General features: G+C 33.1%; 1 protein-coding gene across 1 annotated transcript in view; it reads left to right on the top strand.

Annotated features, from left to right (window-relative positions):
• The window catches only part of LOC106471236 (thrombospondin type-1 domain-containing protein 4-like), a 39120-nt gene that overhangs the window by 15432 nt on the left and 6695 nt on the right, over window positions 1-16993 (top strand). The window contains exons 3-9 of the mRNA XM_022399858.1: window positions 278-593; window positions 3035-3164; window positions 5935-6139; window positions 7058-7228; window positions 7958-8128; window positions 9204-9383; window positions 11481-11646. Of these exons, the coding sequence (XP_022255566.1) occupies window positions 278-593; window positions 3035-3164; window positions 5935-6139; window positions 7058-7228; window positions 7958-8128; window positions 9204-9383; window positions 11481-11646 (1339 nt within the window). The remainder of the gene's footprint in view (window positions 1-277; window positions 594-3034; window positions 3165-5934; window positions 6140-7057; window positions 7229-7957; window positions 8129-9203; window positions 9384-11480; window positions 11647-16993) is intronic.

The following is a 16993-nucleotide window of genomic DNA, read 5'->3' as shown; positions in this document are numbered from 1 at the left end:
TGAATTTAATGTTATCATTGAAAAGTTTATAATATAATATTGAAACTTGCTTAATATCTTTTAAGAAACACGATTTACAAAACTGTGTACTTTTACCCTTTTTATTAGAAAGATGCTTAATTAATAATAAAATGACTTTGTGGTTTTTAAGTACTTTTTCGCATATGCAGTTACATAATAAAACTACGAAACTCATTGGAAATTTCAATTTGGTTTGGGTTTCATGCTCACTTGAGTTAAAATAAATGCTTCATTTGCTATTTTGTCCAATGTTTAGTTAATATATGCACAGTCGAACCAGGGAATTACTTACAAATATACAATACCAAGCAAGAAACTTCAGAGAAAACGCAACGGACGAAGGAGACACAGACATAGACAGAAATCAAATAACCGTAGGGACCGCTGGACAAGACGAAGGAATCGAAGAGTCAAGGGTCAAACGCGTCAAGACATTCAGAGTACAGACACTGGACTTGGACTTCGAAGTTCCATCCCTGTTATTAATGGTGTTCAGAGAAATACTCGGTTTCAGGGAGATTACACGTGGAGACTTGCAGGATTTACCGAATGCACAGTTAGCTGTGGAGGAGGTACGTCATTTTTAATTTTTTAATCTAGTTTTCTTTTTCACTTACTTAATAGAAAGCTTTGTTTATACAGCAAAATCTGTATATTTGTACACTACTATCTTTCTGGTTTGCTTTGAAATAATTTATAAAGCTTAAATGGATGGGCATGGTATTGAATTAGCAAGCCTGAACTATGAATGCCAGGATTCATTGTTCTCATTCCATTACAGCAAAAACAATTTCCGTACTTTGGGACTATGGATGCGCTATAAGAGTAATGGTTAAATCCCATTATTTGGTCAGAGAAGATTATCCCAAGAGTTGGCGGTGGGCGATATTGACCAGTGGCCTTCCTTCTCGTCTATAAGTTCAAAATTAAGACGGGTTGTGGAGATAGCTCTTGTGTAACCTTGCAAGAAAATTAAAAAACAAAACAAAATATGCTAAAATTGTGAAGATAAAATTTACCAATTTTCATATTCTAAGCTCGTTGTTAATATAATAGTCACATTAATTGAATGTAATATATGCCAGGTGCGATTCTGCCCTGCTATCATTTCTTTAGCTTTGACCACGTATTTTGTAATTTGCAATGAGATTACTGCAACTTATTAATTTTAGATTTTAAATTTTGAGTCATGAATTTATAGTTGAAAAACGTTTTAAAATCAGGTGTAAGGCAGTGATGTTTCAAGTAGTCTCATCAAACTTGTGTTTGTCGGTTAGCTTCATAAAGCAATTTGTACATGAAGCATCACTGTTAATTATTCTTCTTTCAATTGGGAATAATTATTAACCTTGCCTAATTTTGAACCAGTAGACAAGAGGGAAGGTAGCTAGTTATTAGCACTCGTAGCCAATTCTTGGGTTAAGTTAACTGAATAGTGCAATTAGATCTCTTATAACGCGACCCAGAGTGCACAGCGGGATTTTGCGGCAACAGGACGCGGATTCACAGTTCTTCACATTAAACGCTAGACCACACTCGGTCCACAGGTAAAGGGAAACGTTTATACAATATTACATTTCTCGTGAGGGCTTAAAACGATGAAATTCAAGTTTAGATCCCTGCAGCTGGACACCGCAGCTAGCCTATTGTGCAGCGTTGCGCTTAACAACGAATAAACACAATACTTGAATCTATAATGCTTGGAGACGGCTTGAATGGGTAATGAAGAAAAACGTTAATATAAATTTAACATAACAGCAAATGTACAACGTACAATCTACATTTCGTGTTATGTTAAACTTATATTAAAGTTTTTCTTCATTACCCATTCAAGCCATCTCCAAGCAATATTAGTCTCAAAGTGGGTTCTCGTCATCGAATTTGAATCTATATTGTTTTTTTACAGCTGTATTTATGATTCATTAAACTCAAAAATACCTGTACATTACTAAAACGAAAAGTAACAAACATTCTAAGACATGTGTTATTTTATAAATCAAACTAAAATAGAAATCACTGACTGTTGTTTATTACACAAATCTTTACCCCCCAGTGGCACAGCGGCACAGATAGCCCATTGTGTAGCTTTGTGCTTAACTTTAACAACACATCTTTTAAAAAATGTTCTTCACTATAAGGAGGAACATATTTTTGCTAATGGTGTGAAAAAAAAGTATAATAATTAATTTCAGCAAGTTTGTTTAGGCCGTTTTACGCATTTGGTGAACAATTATGTTTTACTTCAAATCTGATCAGTTATATTTAGAACAGCCCGACGGATCAGCGATATGTTTATGGACTTATAACACTAAATTTCTGGGCTCGATTACCCACCTAGACAGAGTGCTGATAGCACATTGCGTAACTTTGTGCTAAGAAAACAACTAAGTTATTTTTAGTCACAAACAAAAATTAATCGGTAGACCCGAGACAATTGTGAAATTTGGTATTTGAAATATGAACGATACCTTATGCTAGAGATTCCCAAACTAGGGGCTGTAGGAAAGTGTCGGATACACAAAATACACAGTATAGTTATGGTACTCAGTAACTATATATTTATCGGGTGGGAGCAGCCAAGATGGGAAATCTTCTGGGGGGGCCTCGTGCTAAGAAAAGATGGAGAACCATGCTTTATGGGACACATGGACTAAACAGCTAGGTCATAAACCCCTAGGAATCAAGTATAGCGAACCCAAATTTTAAACTACTGACCAGAGGGAAGGCAGTCAGTGAACAGCGTCTGCCAACACAATAGCTTTTTACAGCTCTTTCAATCAAATAAAGGGTTGGACCTAAACTTTGATAATGCGCCCACACCTGAAAACAATGGACAAATAGAACGGCTCGAACATAGGACCTTCACGTATTTATTGTTTTGGTTATTAAGATATCACGTAACCAATTGGGCCTTTCCTACATCATTTATCTATTCAAAGAATCACCTGTTTTACGGCAGTCAGTGTTCCACTCCCACTCCCCTTTTTAAGTAGTGTTTAACTTCCTTTTTCAGGAACAAAGAAGACAATGGCAGACTGTGTTAAACTGAGCTCCGTGACGGTGGTTGGTGACAATTATTGTGATCCTAGATCAAAGCCTGCAGTCCAGACTGTTCGTTGTAATACTCACCCTTGTCCAGCAAGGTAAAGTTTACACTCATATGGTAAATATGAATATAACCGAAATCTCACTCGATAATTTTTGCAAATTACAAGTAAATCTGGTGAAATATAAAGTATTAATAGGATCAAAACGATGTAAGAATAAAATAATATCAACTTCTAAGTCAAAATTCAAGATTGGGGAATTGAAATATTTATTTCTTCGATCATTTTGTATCATTTTCATATTCTGCTTTGTGTATATTTTTAAAAGTATTACATTTTTTGGGGGGGCCGGGCCGGGCATGGCCTGGTGGGTAGGGCGCTCTACTCACAGCTTGAAAGTCGCGAATTCGAATAATCTTCGTCACCGAACATGCTAGTCCTATATGGTTGCCAAGTAGGCCAGCCACTCAGCTGTAAAAATACTGGGCGACCCCAAACCAGTTGGGATTAAAATGGTAAAGAACAAAATAAAAAAAAAACATCAACTTTCTTTTGTAAATTTCGTCAGAACGTATGCTTTTATTAGCTAGAAAGGAAAGTGGTATATACCTCGTTGTGGTATATACAACGTTAAAACAAATCTAATAGTTTTGGATCATTATGGTTAACCGATACAATTAGGGTAAAAAAATGATAATCACAAACAAATATTTGGAATGATAAAATATATACTTTTGTGCTGCTGATAACTAGTTTTCATGATCATGATGTGATTCTTGTAAACATATTGGTTTACCTTGACTGACAAGTATAATAAAAAATTCGCTAAGTATATTATACCATGAGTCCTTTTCTTGAGTATCCGAAGCAATACTCCTGTTATACATACGAAATGAAATGCTTTAGCAGATGCAAACTTTTGGGGTTAATTATGTAACTTTGATATTTGTAACTGAGTTGCTTGTCTGTTCTCATTCTTTAATGAAAAATGAAGTTAAAACCAAGAAAATGTTATTCTAAAACCACAGGAAGAAATAGTATGATAGAAATATGTTTGGAAAATTAAGATACTCGTGTTTGCGAAAAAAACAAACAAACACAAAATTCGTATTTATTTTAAATCATTTTCTAGATAAAAATTAATCCTAAGAAAGTGATAAGCATGAAGAATTGTTTTTTTTTCGTTTGTTGTCTTTTGATAAGCATGAAGAATGTTTTTTTTCGTTTGTTGTTTTTTCAAACGTAGGTGTTTATTATCTTATCTCCCTACACTTCATGAATAATAAAAGCGACTCGGTGGTAAAAGACGCCCACAGACCAGTTTCCTATCGAGTTCCTTAACGAATGCTAACTTTGTAATGTATGTTAATGCTGGAACAGTTTTTTTAATACATAATACCTTGTTAATTGATTACGATTGCCGTATTTTAGGCTTACACGGAGATTTATAGATTATATGGTATTAGCAAAATACAATGAAATAGCTCCAAAATCGGCTCTCTGTCGTGAGTTGCACCCAACCCAACCCTGAAAATACAGTGTCCGGTTGAACAACCATACGTTCTTGCTATTATGTTTTTTTTAACCATTATCCATCGAAGTACTTCAGCATAACCTCTATCAGGGATTAATTAATCATATACGCCTTTGACGCCTCCAGAAAAGAAACCGTCCTGATGTAATTGTTCATACAAAACGTCTTTGATGTCCTTAGAGTACATGAACATGTAGTTCATGATAGATTACTACACACAGCTAGATACCTATGATAAGGAAAAAACCAATTCGTTCATGGCACGTACGAAAGAAACGTAATTATCTATAATTAATCTGTTTGTATAATGCATAACAAAATATATATATCTATATCTAGTGCTCCTACAATTGATGCTTCAATTATAAGAGAGATGCCTAGAATAAACAATAATGTATGAAACAAGTAAATCAAAGATCATATCAACTAAACTGTGGACTTGTACAATAACTATAGTTTACAATAACTTCATATACATCTATACATATGTATAACGTCTCTCCTTATAAAACAAATACTTATATGTATATTTACTATAAATTATTCTTGACAAGCGATTATCATTTATTCCAAAAGGAAGTTATGGCACTAACAATTATATCATGAAAGAGAAAACAGTCATATTTTATTACAGAAGTTTCCTTCTAAGAATAGAGAAATTCTAATAAACTGAATAATGTGGCCTTAATTTAGAAACAAAAAGCTCAGATGTTATTGATACTGATGATAATTTAAAAAAGATAGAAGCAAAGAAGCCTTTTACATAAGTTATTATTAGCTCACCCTATACAAACATCCGAGCAGTCCGTCTCAACAGTTTAACAATGGCTAATGTTGCTTACAATATGAATTTTACTGACGGTAAAGAATTTGATTTCGCTACTTACAGTAGTGCCTTTTATTGAGCCAATGTAGTTGCTAAACGTTAATTTATGTTTTCTTATCAAAAGTTGGTACCCCTGTAAGTCCTAAACACAAACGTGTCTGTAAGCTTAGATTTTGTGAAACTTAAACATTTCTCTTGATATATTTATAAATCCTAATACAAAATATAAATACGTATATTTACGTAGCGATTACCTCGACAATAACGTTGCTGCCAGTTGATTTTCTACTGATGGAAACCAGTTAGTTTAAAAACACCCACATCTAAAAACTGTTATGATTATGTGTCTCTCTACTGGTTGATATATAACGTATTTTAGCTGTAACGATTTTTGCAATACGATGGTTTTGAGTGAACTGTAGTTATAGTTGATCGCTGTTTTAAATCTGCTTATTCTTAAATTTGGAATTTTATCCGAAAGAAAACTTTAACATTTACATATACAGATGGGTGTTCGAAAATTGGAGTCCTTGCACCACCACTTGTGGACAAGGAACACAGACTCGAGTTGTGAGATGCAAACAGAATATTTCTCAGAGATTACAAATTGTTGTAGCGGATACCGCTTGTCTAGAGCAAAAAAAGCCTGCTAGTGAACAGCCCTGTCAACTTAGGCCCTGTGCGAAATGGGAGGCTGGAGAGTGGAGTAAAGTAAGTTTTGGTGTTTTTGGTTACAATAAATGTTTAAATAGAATAAACATCAAAGGAAGGGCAATGATGGGTTTATTATCAATATATATCAAACAAATGTTACTTCACGTATAAGTTAAATTGAACATTGTACAAGCCTTTCTTTAGAATATTTTGGAGAATAATGACGTCTCAGCCATATACTTGTGGCAACTGCAGAAACGACTATAAGTAAAATCTATATTGTGTTTTATTGTAACCATAGTCATTTACTAACACCTTTATAAAAAAAAAGAGAAATATCTTAACGAAACAAATTCTTAGATTTTCAACCGAAATACATAAAAGTAATAGACAATTATCAAATATTTACGAAGTATATGTTGTAGTTAACGATTATAAAAGTTCACACCTACAAACATGTATAGCAAAACTGTTAGCCAGCTTCTAAACTAAGCCATATTCAAGGTGATTCCCATAAGGTTAGTTATAACTTTGCCCTTGATAGCAATACAAAAATTAATGCTCCCCTGTCATTATATTCTGCCCTATGTTTATGATGCATTTTGTGTAAGTTCTAAAATACATCACGATATTAGTGTCCATGTTCATCATTATTTCGCCCTCTTTGTGTCTGTGCTTTAATATCTTACAGATCGTCCTATACTTGCATTTAAAATCGGTTTTTGTTATTGAATAATCATTAAAATACCATAGCTTTAACAAAGTAAAATAGTAGAGTTATGTGAGCTTAACTACCACGAGACAACTATAATATAGATAAGAACATAATAATGTGCTAGGATTAGTAAGCAGTATCTTCATTGAACAATACTAAAACTTAATGGGTTAAAATGAACTGTTTGGTAATTCTGACAAATGCATGCTGCTCGTCACTTTTTTATTAACTCAAAAATATCTTGTGACATGTATCATCAGTGCTCTGCTGAATGTGGTAATGGGATACGGAAAAGGCAGGTGCAATGTCTTTCTGATAGTGGAAGTAAAGTAGACAGCGTTCAGTGTTTTTCTAGTAAACCTGCGCAGGAAGAAGTGTGCCACGGAAGTTTCTGTTCGAAAGGCTGGTATTTTTCTTCGTGGTCAGATACGGTAAGTTCATAAAAATATCTTATTAATGATTAAATGGTGTATTTTTTAACTCTTGCTTGACGTGAAAATACTTACATTAAAGTTATAGGTTATGGAGATAAACTGCTTTCTAAATTTATATTATGTTAACATATTTATTATATAGTCTCATCCGCTTGTTTCAATTTAACTCGGAGATCGAGGTACGGCACGTATTTAGCTTTATATATATATATATATAAATGCATGAAGAATTATTATTTTTTAAATAAAACGAATTTGAACACATACATTGTTTATTATGAACAAAAAACAAAACTCTTTACAACAATTTAAAACTGAGCAGATGGTATGAAAGATTATGAATATTGTATTTATGGTGTGCCGAGACAAGTTCAGGTGTTCAGTTAAGATTGTTAGATTAGTAACACCTGTCTACTTTTGTGAGTTACAATTAACAGGGCAAAACTGAATAACGTCATTTACATTACCGTAGAGTAAATCTATCTTAAAATGACAACTTAAAACGATATGACATTAACAACGGTTGATGAAGATTATCATTATGCAATGTCTTTTATGATCATTTATGTGGAATTTTTCCTGTACTTTTGTCAGTAAAATATTAACAGTATATATATATATATATATAATTTGACTTCCTGTCATCAAAAATGTTTCGATAAAACGTCTGCACAGTACAGATTTTAGAGATTATGTGCCTTAAAGCTAAACCTGTAATTTATGTAGTGTTCAGTCAACTGTGGTTCAGATGTTCAGCGCAGAAAAGTTATCTGTCTCGGAGGAGGAGAGGAGCAAAATGGAAATGGTTGTGATTTGAACAACCGTCCTGAAATGGAACAACACTGCGCTAGAGAGACTGATTGTGGAGGGCGATGGTTCACTGGATCCTGGTCTGAAGTATGTTTATGAAACAGGCATAACATATTTATATACTGAGTAGGTGACGAGGGCAATTTGTCGTATGGTTATAAGTAATAGCTTTAACATGCTTTACTACACGATGTCGACATTCTAGAAGTAAAGGAAAATATGTTAAATTATGAGAGAGTAAGCTATTTATCTTTAAACTAATTAACTTTGTATTGCTTAAAATAACTGATTAACTTTGTATTGCTTAAAGTGGTGGCATTTGCCGCTAAGAAAAAAAGCATCAAATAATCCTCCTGACAAGCACGTGGCCTCGGAGACAGCTGTCTTTAGCGTTTTTACCACGAAACAGGATTTCTGTAACTATGGTAATGTCAACATGGAAATTGTTTTGTTTTTCATACACCTTCACAAGTTAAGCATGTTTAAAAATATGTTTTCGGAAAGCTAAAGATAGTGTAAAAACTGGACTGAAGTGTTCTGGGACATTATAAGTGAAAATTCTGAACAGTTGTTAACTCTTCACCTGGATTTTTAAACGGTTTGGAACAATAGTTTATGCAAATAATAGCTTTTTTCATATTGATTTACAGCCTAAGGTATTCTGGATAGGACTGATGTAACGTGTGGCTTCAATTAGTCTGTAAAATCTAAGTTTTAAAGAACTGATATAATTCAATGAAATGTAAAACTGGAACTAGTAAAGGTGACATTTTGAATATGAAATGGATATATGCGTGTTTAACTAGGAGTGGCGTGTTTTTATTAAGACGACGTGATTATCAATATAACAAGTTTCAGTAGAATTTAGATATATAAATTTCTTATATATACTCCTTCTGTACAAATATCAATCGCAACCTGAAGCAGGTTCAGTAAATAATAACAAAAAATTATTAAAATGATTTATAATAGTAATATTAAGTCTACTAGAAGACATTAATAGGCTACCGGTCGAAACTACGCATAATTTAACTCAATTTGTTTCTACTTTTCAGAAAATATTTAATGAATACGTGGCTAAACTTAAGCGGATTCAGGCGAACAACCTTGATTCACAAGTCCGTTAGTTTTTTTTGTTTCTGTTATTATTATTATTTCGTAGTGCACCTCTGCTTGTGGGAATGGGACCCAGACCCGTGATGTTGTTTGTTTGAACTTCACACGGGGTCAGTGGCGAGCAGTTCTGGACCTCCAGTGCCAAGCAGTAGAAAAGCCGTTAGATAAACAACCGTGTAACCTTACCGAGTGCCGACCACAGTGGTACGTCACAGAATGGTCCGAGGTAAATATTTATCCAATTTATCCAATGATTGCAAAATATTAAATCTCTAAATATAGATAGTAATAGTCATTTGTTCGTAAGAAATGTAAATCAGTTAATATGATATTTGATGCATTCGGTAATACACGTTAACTCAAGCCAACCCTTTAGTCACCAATTTACCTTGACTATGATATTTGATGCATTCGGAAATACACGTTAACTCAAGCCAACCCTTTAGTCACCAATTTACCTTGACTATGATATTTGATGCATTCGGTAATACACGTTAACTCAAGCCAACCCTTTAGTCACCAATTTACCTTGACTATGATATTTGATGCATTCGGTAATACACGTTAACTCAAGCCAACCTTTAGTTACCAATTTACCTTGACTAAATTTAATTAGAATTGATTTTTAAAGACGAAAAATGTTTATAGATATACAACAACCTTTTCTACTAATAATTAACATCGTGAATTTTAAAGGAATGATTTTGAAGCGACCAACTAATTTTTACATTTTTTTTTGTAAACTTAAAATGTTGTTTCGAAGATACAATGCATTCATTAAAAAAAGGCTTTTCATTAAGTATATAATATCAAAGTGCTGATATAGCATTACATTTCCATCTTATAAACAGATAAGTAAAGAAATCACTCACATTGCAAGAGAAAACAAACTACCTATAAGTTTATTGAATAACAGAAATCAATAGCTAGTTAGATCATAATCCCAACGATATGTGAAATCACTAGTTATTTAGATAATAATCCCAACGATATGTGAAATCACTTGTTAGTTAGATCATTGTCCCAACGATATGTGAAATCAGTAGATAGTTAGATCATAATTCCAACGATATGTGAAATAAGTAGTTAGTTAGATCATAATCCCAACGATATGTGAAATAAGTAGTTAGTTATCTCATAATCCCAACGATATGTGAAATAAGTAGTTAGTTAGATCATAATCCGAACGATATGTGAAATCAGTATTTAGTTAGATCATAGTCCCAACGATATGTGAAATCAGTAGTTAGTTAGATCATAATCCGAACGATATGTGAAATCAGTAGTTAGTTAGATCATAATCCGAACGACATGTGAAATCAGTACTTAGTTAGATCATAATCCAAACGATATGTGAAATCACTAGTTAGTTAGATCATAATCCCAACAAGATGTGAAATCACTAGTTAGGTAGATCATAATCCCAACGATATGTGAAATAAGTAGTTAGTTAGATCATAATCCGAACGATATGTGAAATCAGTAGTTAGTTAGAGCATAATCCCAACGATATTTAAATCAGTAGATAGGTTATCATGAACGAAAATTAAACGTATCACAAACACTGGAAGATATATAACAAAGTTTAGGATTCTTGCTGCAGACCAAAATCCTTGAGTATTTTTGGTGCACATATTTTCATATCGAGGTTCCTTCATTAAACTGATAAAATCGTTTAGCAATTAGAGCATTTAAAGGCATATTAGTAGTGGGAAGGTTTATAATCTAAAAGGGTATTTGGTAAGGCTTAACAATTTATGTGACTCTATAGATACGTGTCGTCTGCCAGTGAGGTGAAATGTCTACTTAAAGCTTCCAATTATGCAAACATTTGACGAATCTAGTAAAGTATAATATACTATTTCACCCAACTTTCACTTTAGAGAAGTTAATGTCTGATGTCTCATCAAAGCCTGATATCATAGTTGTTTAATGAATAAAGTAAAAACCTGACAATTGTAGGTATTCATAACGTGTGCACTTAGCCTATGTCTAAGGACAAGACAAAGTAAAAAAAAAAAAAGACGGGCAATTATCAGATTACAAGTATAAGTTCATTGTTGTATGCTTACTGAATCAATGTGAGATTCAAAAATAATACTTTTGTGATTAGAAATGAAGAGAAAATAGATAATGTAAAATTAATCACGACGAAATATACTAGAAAAACGTGTTCAAATTGACGTTGGCAATAAAAGAAACTCATTATGTTACCAGAGTTTAACTTGTGTTACAACTAATTGAATCCAAAGCGTATGAATGAAAAATCAATTACATAGATATACGCAATATTCAAATATATATATTTTCAATTTATTTTCAGTGCACGAAATCTTGCGATACTGGAGTGCAGACACGAAGTGTCACGTGTGTAGACTTGGAGCAACAAATTAGTCAACAGTGTGATCTGGCCAAACGACCTAACACCAGACAGGCATGCAACATTAATGAATGCCCGTCTGTCACGAAAGGATTGCCTGAAAATACAGGTTTTCAATAATTTTTCCAAACTTCTAGGACTAAGTACAGTCATTTATATAGTGTGACTACATTCTAAATTAACCACAAAACTGAAAAAAAAAGCAAATGGATATCGTATGATATATAAAATCACATTTTATATTTTCAGATGGTTTAATAAATTGTGTAAGTGTCTGAAGTCATTTTTTTTTTGGAGGTGTGACCGTAATCTTATCCAGCTTTATCTCCTTTACCTGTTTTGTTTTCACATTATTGAAGATATATAGCTTGTAGAGAAGGGATAATATCAAGGAAATGTGCCGTACCCAACCAGTATTCTTAGAAAACAGCCCTATAAATTTAAACTAATGTGTAACTGATCGACTCTGATAGCTATTACCTTAGTTTGTACTGTTTTTTATGTAAGCAAAAGAGTTAAAATTTCATGACTGTTATAAATCATGTGCGATTATAAGGTAGACAGGTCACAATCTTAATAAGGTAGACAGGTCACAATCCTAATAAGGTAGACAGGTCACAATCTTAATAAGGTAGACAGGTCACAATCTTAATAAGGTAGACAGGACACAATCTTAATAAGGTAGACAGGTCACAATCTTAATAAGGTAGACAGGCCACAATCTTAATAAAGCAGACAGGTCACAATCTTAATAAGGTAGACAGGTCACAATCTTAAAAACCCTATTTACTCCTGAAGAAACATGTTAACATATGTAAATATATTATTAAAAGAATAAGCAGAAAAGGGTACTACTATTTCTGTCCTGTTTTACCGTCTTAACTTGGATATAAAGAGTATATTCGAACATTGGTTATTTAAATGCAGTATTTAATACATTTTTTAAAATGAAGTAGGTCAGAGTCAGTTTATTAACAACTCCAAAACCAGATAATAGCTTCATTATTTGGAAAGTTACCATAACTCTGCATTTTGAAAATCGTTATTAACAAAGTTAGTGAAGCCTTACATCCTTTCAAACCAAATTATTCAATTGCTTACATTATAGTTGTGTGAGTTGATGTCTGCTCTTATACATCGAAGCTTTTAGCTATATTTTATGTGGCTTAATGGAAATCTTTGACTTAGTATTATAATATTTATCTTATAAATTTGAGTTCATTCAAATTGAACCCATAGGCACATTCGTATAGTATCAATTTTGGATACTTATGTTTACATTACAAGTAATGCTCCTACTAACATGAGAACTTAACATCTTTTATCCGTCAGTCTATTTTAGCCAAGGGTCATTCCTAAATACAAGGAACCTATATCAGGTTGGGGACGTTTTTATGTTAATGTTACTGTTCTTCTGTCAAAATTAGATCAAAACCTGAAAGGTTGATTTTATAATTTCCATACAAACAATTTTTTGTGTATTTTAAAAGTAAAATACGTAATGTGCAAAAGCCTTTCAGCTGTGACCTTGACCTGTTGACTGACTTTGAACTTTCAATAGAAAGCATATTCAAACAATCATTACAAAAATAACACTCCTAGCTAATTTTGTACAAAAATTAAAGCAATCAAGGCAAATATACCAGCAAATTATTTGACTGAACAGAAGATCTGTAGTAAATATCAAGCTTTGTGAGTCTTTTATAAGTGAAAATTTTATCCTAATACACTAGAAAGTCTTGAAACTAATCAATAAAACAGATAGCGTTTTAAGGGAAGCTAAGAATACTATAATACATGCAAATACAGTTTTGAAAAAATAGATGAAACGCACTTTTTTTGCTGCCCTAACGGCAAGCTGTAATGTTGGTTATAAAGATATATCCTAATGCAAAAAGTGTGTCATTTATCGGATGTAGCAATAAGTATAAAATCATTTGTTGGCTTACGTGTAGGCACAATAGGTGAAGAATAAGGAACTGGGAATGATGCATAGAGAACCAAGTATTGGGTTTTTAAAAACATCACAGGTTGTTAGTGGAATACTTTGGTAACAGTTATGATGAAAATCAGGAGAAGACTACACTGAATTATTTGCAGAATAATAATTATTTTCACACGATCAGATGGCTAACTGGGGAAAACAAATATAATACAGCCACCACACAGACTTGCTTGGAATACTTGAGATACAGCCAGGCTGAAATCTAGAGGGTGTTGAGAGCACATGGACGTCACAAGTACTAATATACAATAAAGGAATCTAAGTTTTTATGATGACTCCAGATAGGTAAACATGGTAATTCACCAATCACATTTCTACCTCTTTATACAAATGAATACTTTAGAGAACTTCTGCTTGTTCAACACGCAAGAATTCATCCTTGGCTACCAGCAACGTAAACATGGCAATGAAAGTGTTTAGGAAGGGCACTTTTAATTCCGAGTATTGTCATCCAGACTTTTGATGTATCAATTCCTTTTGAGCAGGTAATAGAGCTCATATTATGTGGTTTTCAATAAGGACGGTGTCTTATAATTCAGACTGCTTTTAGTGTACCGTCGACGTTTGAAGGAGTAATTGAAATTTATATTGTCTTCAATAAGAACGGGGGTCTAATCTATGTCAATGTCATGTTGATATTCGGTTGAATGTTCTAAGTTTCTCCTGAAGACCTAAAAGTGTTAATTGAGAGAATAAGAAACTAGGTCTGAAAGAAAAGGAAAAAATATGTATGTTAAGGTGTAATTTCTCAGACATGTAGACAATAAAATTATATGTTGAATATTAAAACTGACTGATAAATAACGTGAATGTATGAAGCACTTTGGATCATAATCCTAGGGAGTCGTATGAGTAATTACAGGTATGTGAAAGTGGTACTCAGTAAGCATGGTATGTTGCTGAGATGCTGCTAGTGCTCACAACGGCTCTTAAGCAGGTGTTTCTAAAAAATGTTGTATGAAAAAAGTGTCAAGAAGTGCGATTATTTAATTATGTATTTAATTTGAAACTTTTAGATTACTCCTAGTCTGGCATAACAAGATAACTCTGCTCTAACAGTAAATAGTGTAAACACTAGTCACAATATATGACTAACGTTAATGCGTTTCTTTTTTATTTACTTTTGAATGTAAATAAGCAAAGATTGTACGCAAATATAAATTTTATATTTTCAACTTTTGAGCTACTAAAAAAAGAGGAAGACAGTGATACTAGAACAATCTATACACAGTTCTTTCTCTGTGTTATTTTTATGGCTTTGTTAATTCACAGCTCACCTCTAATAACTTTGAGCAGGATCTTTTTGCGTTGGTGTGCATACTACTTAGACAATGGTGCCATAAACATGTTCTATTACCAGGAAACCGGAGATTAGTATAGAAGTTATAAAATGCTGTTACTTTATAGCAGTTTGTGTCATAATATCTTATAGAATAGGCTTAGTCATGAAGTGAGAACGGGCTACTTCTGCTGTAGATGGCGCAATGTTCTGAAGCACAAAATCTGAAACTCATACCCCCAGTGGCTCAGGGGGTAAATTGAGAGCTTATACACTGAAACTTGGAGCTCAGTAACTGGTAGACATATTGGGCAGCTTTGAACTTCATAACAAACGGATAAAATATTGAATGTTACTGTTAATAATACGGATAACTCCTCACTTTGGATAACAGCAGCAGGCTTACCAGTTGTACATAACCTACCAAGAGTTTATTACTTTCTTTGTAAATATAGGTAATTCCAGTTTCGAGATTCTATGAGTGCACAGTTACGTATGCTGAAAATTTAGCTTTAAGACTATCCCGTGTTTAGAATGACCACTGTTACCATCTCACTGTCTGAGCAGAGAAAAATAGTTGTTTTTGAAATTTTGTGTTGTAACCTTTCAGATGGAAAATATTATTTTTCCTCTTTTTCATCTTTTCTACGTATCATAATAGAAGTTGAGCATAAACCTGAGGGTTTTGTGAAAGTTAAGGAACATATGGAACCTATATTTGAAATACCTCCATCTCAATGTAAATGCATGTACTACTTCCAGTGATGGAAAATGAAGAATATAGACAATTACACGTCGCTTCAGAGAAGGAAACTGTACTGGTCTAGGCAGCTCTGATACCCCCCAATAGGGCCATTAGACTGGCTACTAATGTATTAGTTAATGTTATACATTTGATTTAAAAGCTAATGTTTATAGAGTGTTTTGAAATTTAAAGGGTATTATAACGTGCTATTAAAATTAAATGGTTTTATTTTTTTGATGTTTATAAAAAGGGTCTGCTTGAAAAGTCACTTTCGTTTTTATAAATAAACTGTTTTGTTATAATTTGTACTAATGAGTAAATTTTCTCTATATTTTCACTAAGTAGGTATAATTGTAATTATCATAGTTGTGTTTATTTTGCTCAATAGAGGGTCTTTTTATCGCGTAAATTTACTGTCAATTGACCTTAGGTCAGTTAGGCATTGAGATTTGCTAAGTATTAATTAATAGTTGTTAGATTAGCTGTGCAGCAGTTCATCGTGGTTAGTCTTATATTGGCAGGCTAGATAGAACAGGCTTTTATGTTTTAGGTGGCCAATACATTTAGCGCTTTTTTATGGGTGATTAGGTATGATAGTTTAGTGGCAGGTGTTAGTCTATTTTATGTATGAGACAAGCAAGGATTTATATCTTTGGTGGTTAAGATGCATGAGGGTTTACCGTGAAACATCTTTATGTATGCTATTTTATATATTTTATCAGGAGATGTTAATCATGATTTTTCATTCTCCTACTTGCATTGCTATAGAGTTAGAACAATACGTGTAGTTGTTTCGTTTTGCTTAGTTAATGTGATTTGATTTTGTTAGCCTTCTATGGCCGTCCGTGCCTTATATTTTAGCAATCATAACTTGGGTGCCCCTGAGATTGCTGTTTCTTTGTCTATCAATATTGTGTTGTGGATGAGTGGTTATGATGTGGTGGTCTATTTGCCATTCTCATCCTTTACAGTGATAGTTATGTTTAATGATTTGAATTTACCAGATCCAGGTAGGGATACATGAGTGCTTATTCTGTTAACTGTTAGCTGTTAGCATTTATATCTTGAAAATGCCAAATCAAATGCTGTTTGTCAGTTGACCTACCAATGTTTTTACTGTATTTCGAAAGATTGGAATGAAGATGAGAATTAAAAGTTTTCAAATGTAAGAAACTGAGTGGCCTGTAATTAAATTTAATAGGAATCCCCTAAGTAAGAGGATAATATTGTGGTTCCTAGTCCCATTAATTTACCTCTTTAAAAAAAACAACACAATTTGACATTTAGAAAATGTCAAATGAAAGTATATCATACAGGAACAGCACTAGTCTTGTTTATTGGCACTCCAGTTAAGTGGGTATAAGCACTTTTCTTAGAAGTTACTCCTAATTTCATTTGGAATTCCTACCAGGTAGGATGGTAGAACG

The sequence above is a fragment of the Limulus polyphemus genome, unplaced genomic scaffold (genome assembly GCF_000517525.1).
Source record: "Limulus polyphemus unplaced genomic scaffold, Limulus_polyphemus-2.1.2 Scaffold4486, whole genome shotgun sequence".
Lineage (NCBI taxonomy): Eukaryota > Metazoa > Arthropoda > Merostomata > Xiphosura > Limulidae > Limulus > Limulus polyphemus.
The sequence above is the reverse complement of the archived record's forward strand: the minus strand, read 5'-3'. Positions and strand labels throughout refer to the sequence as shown.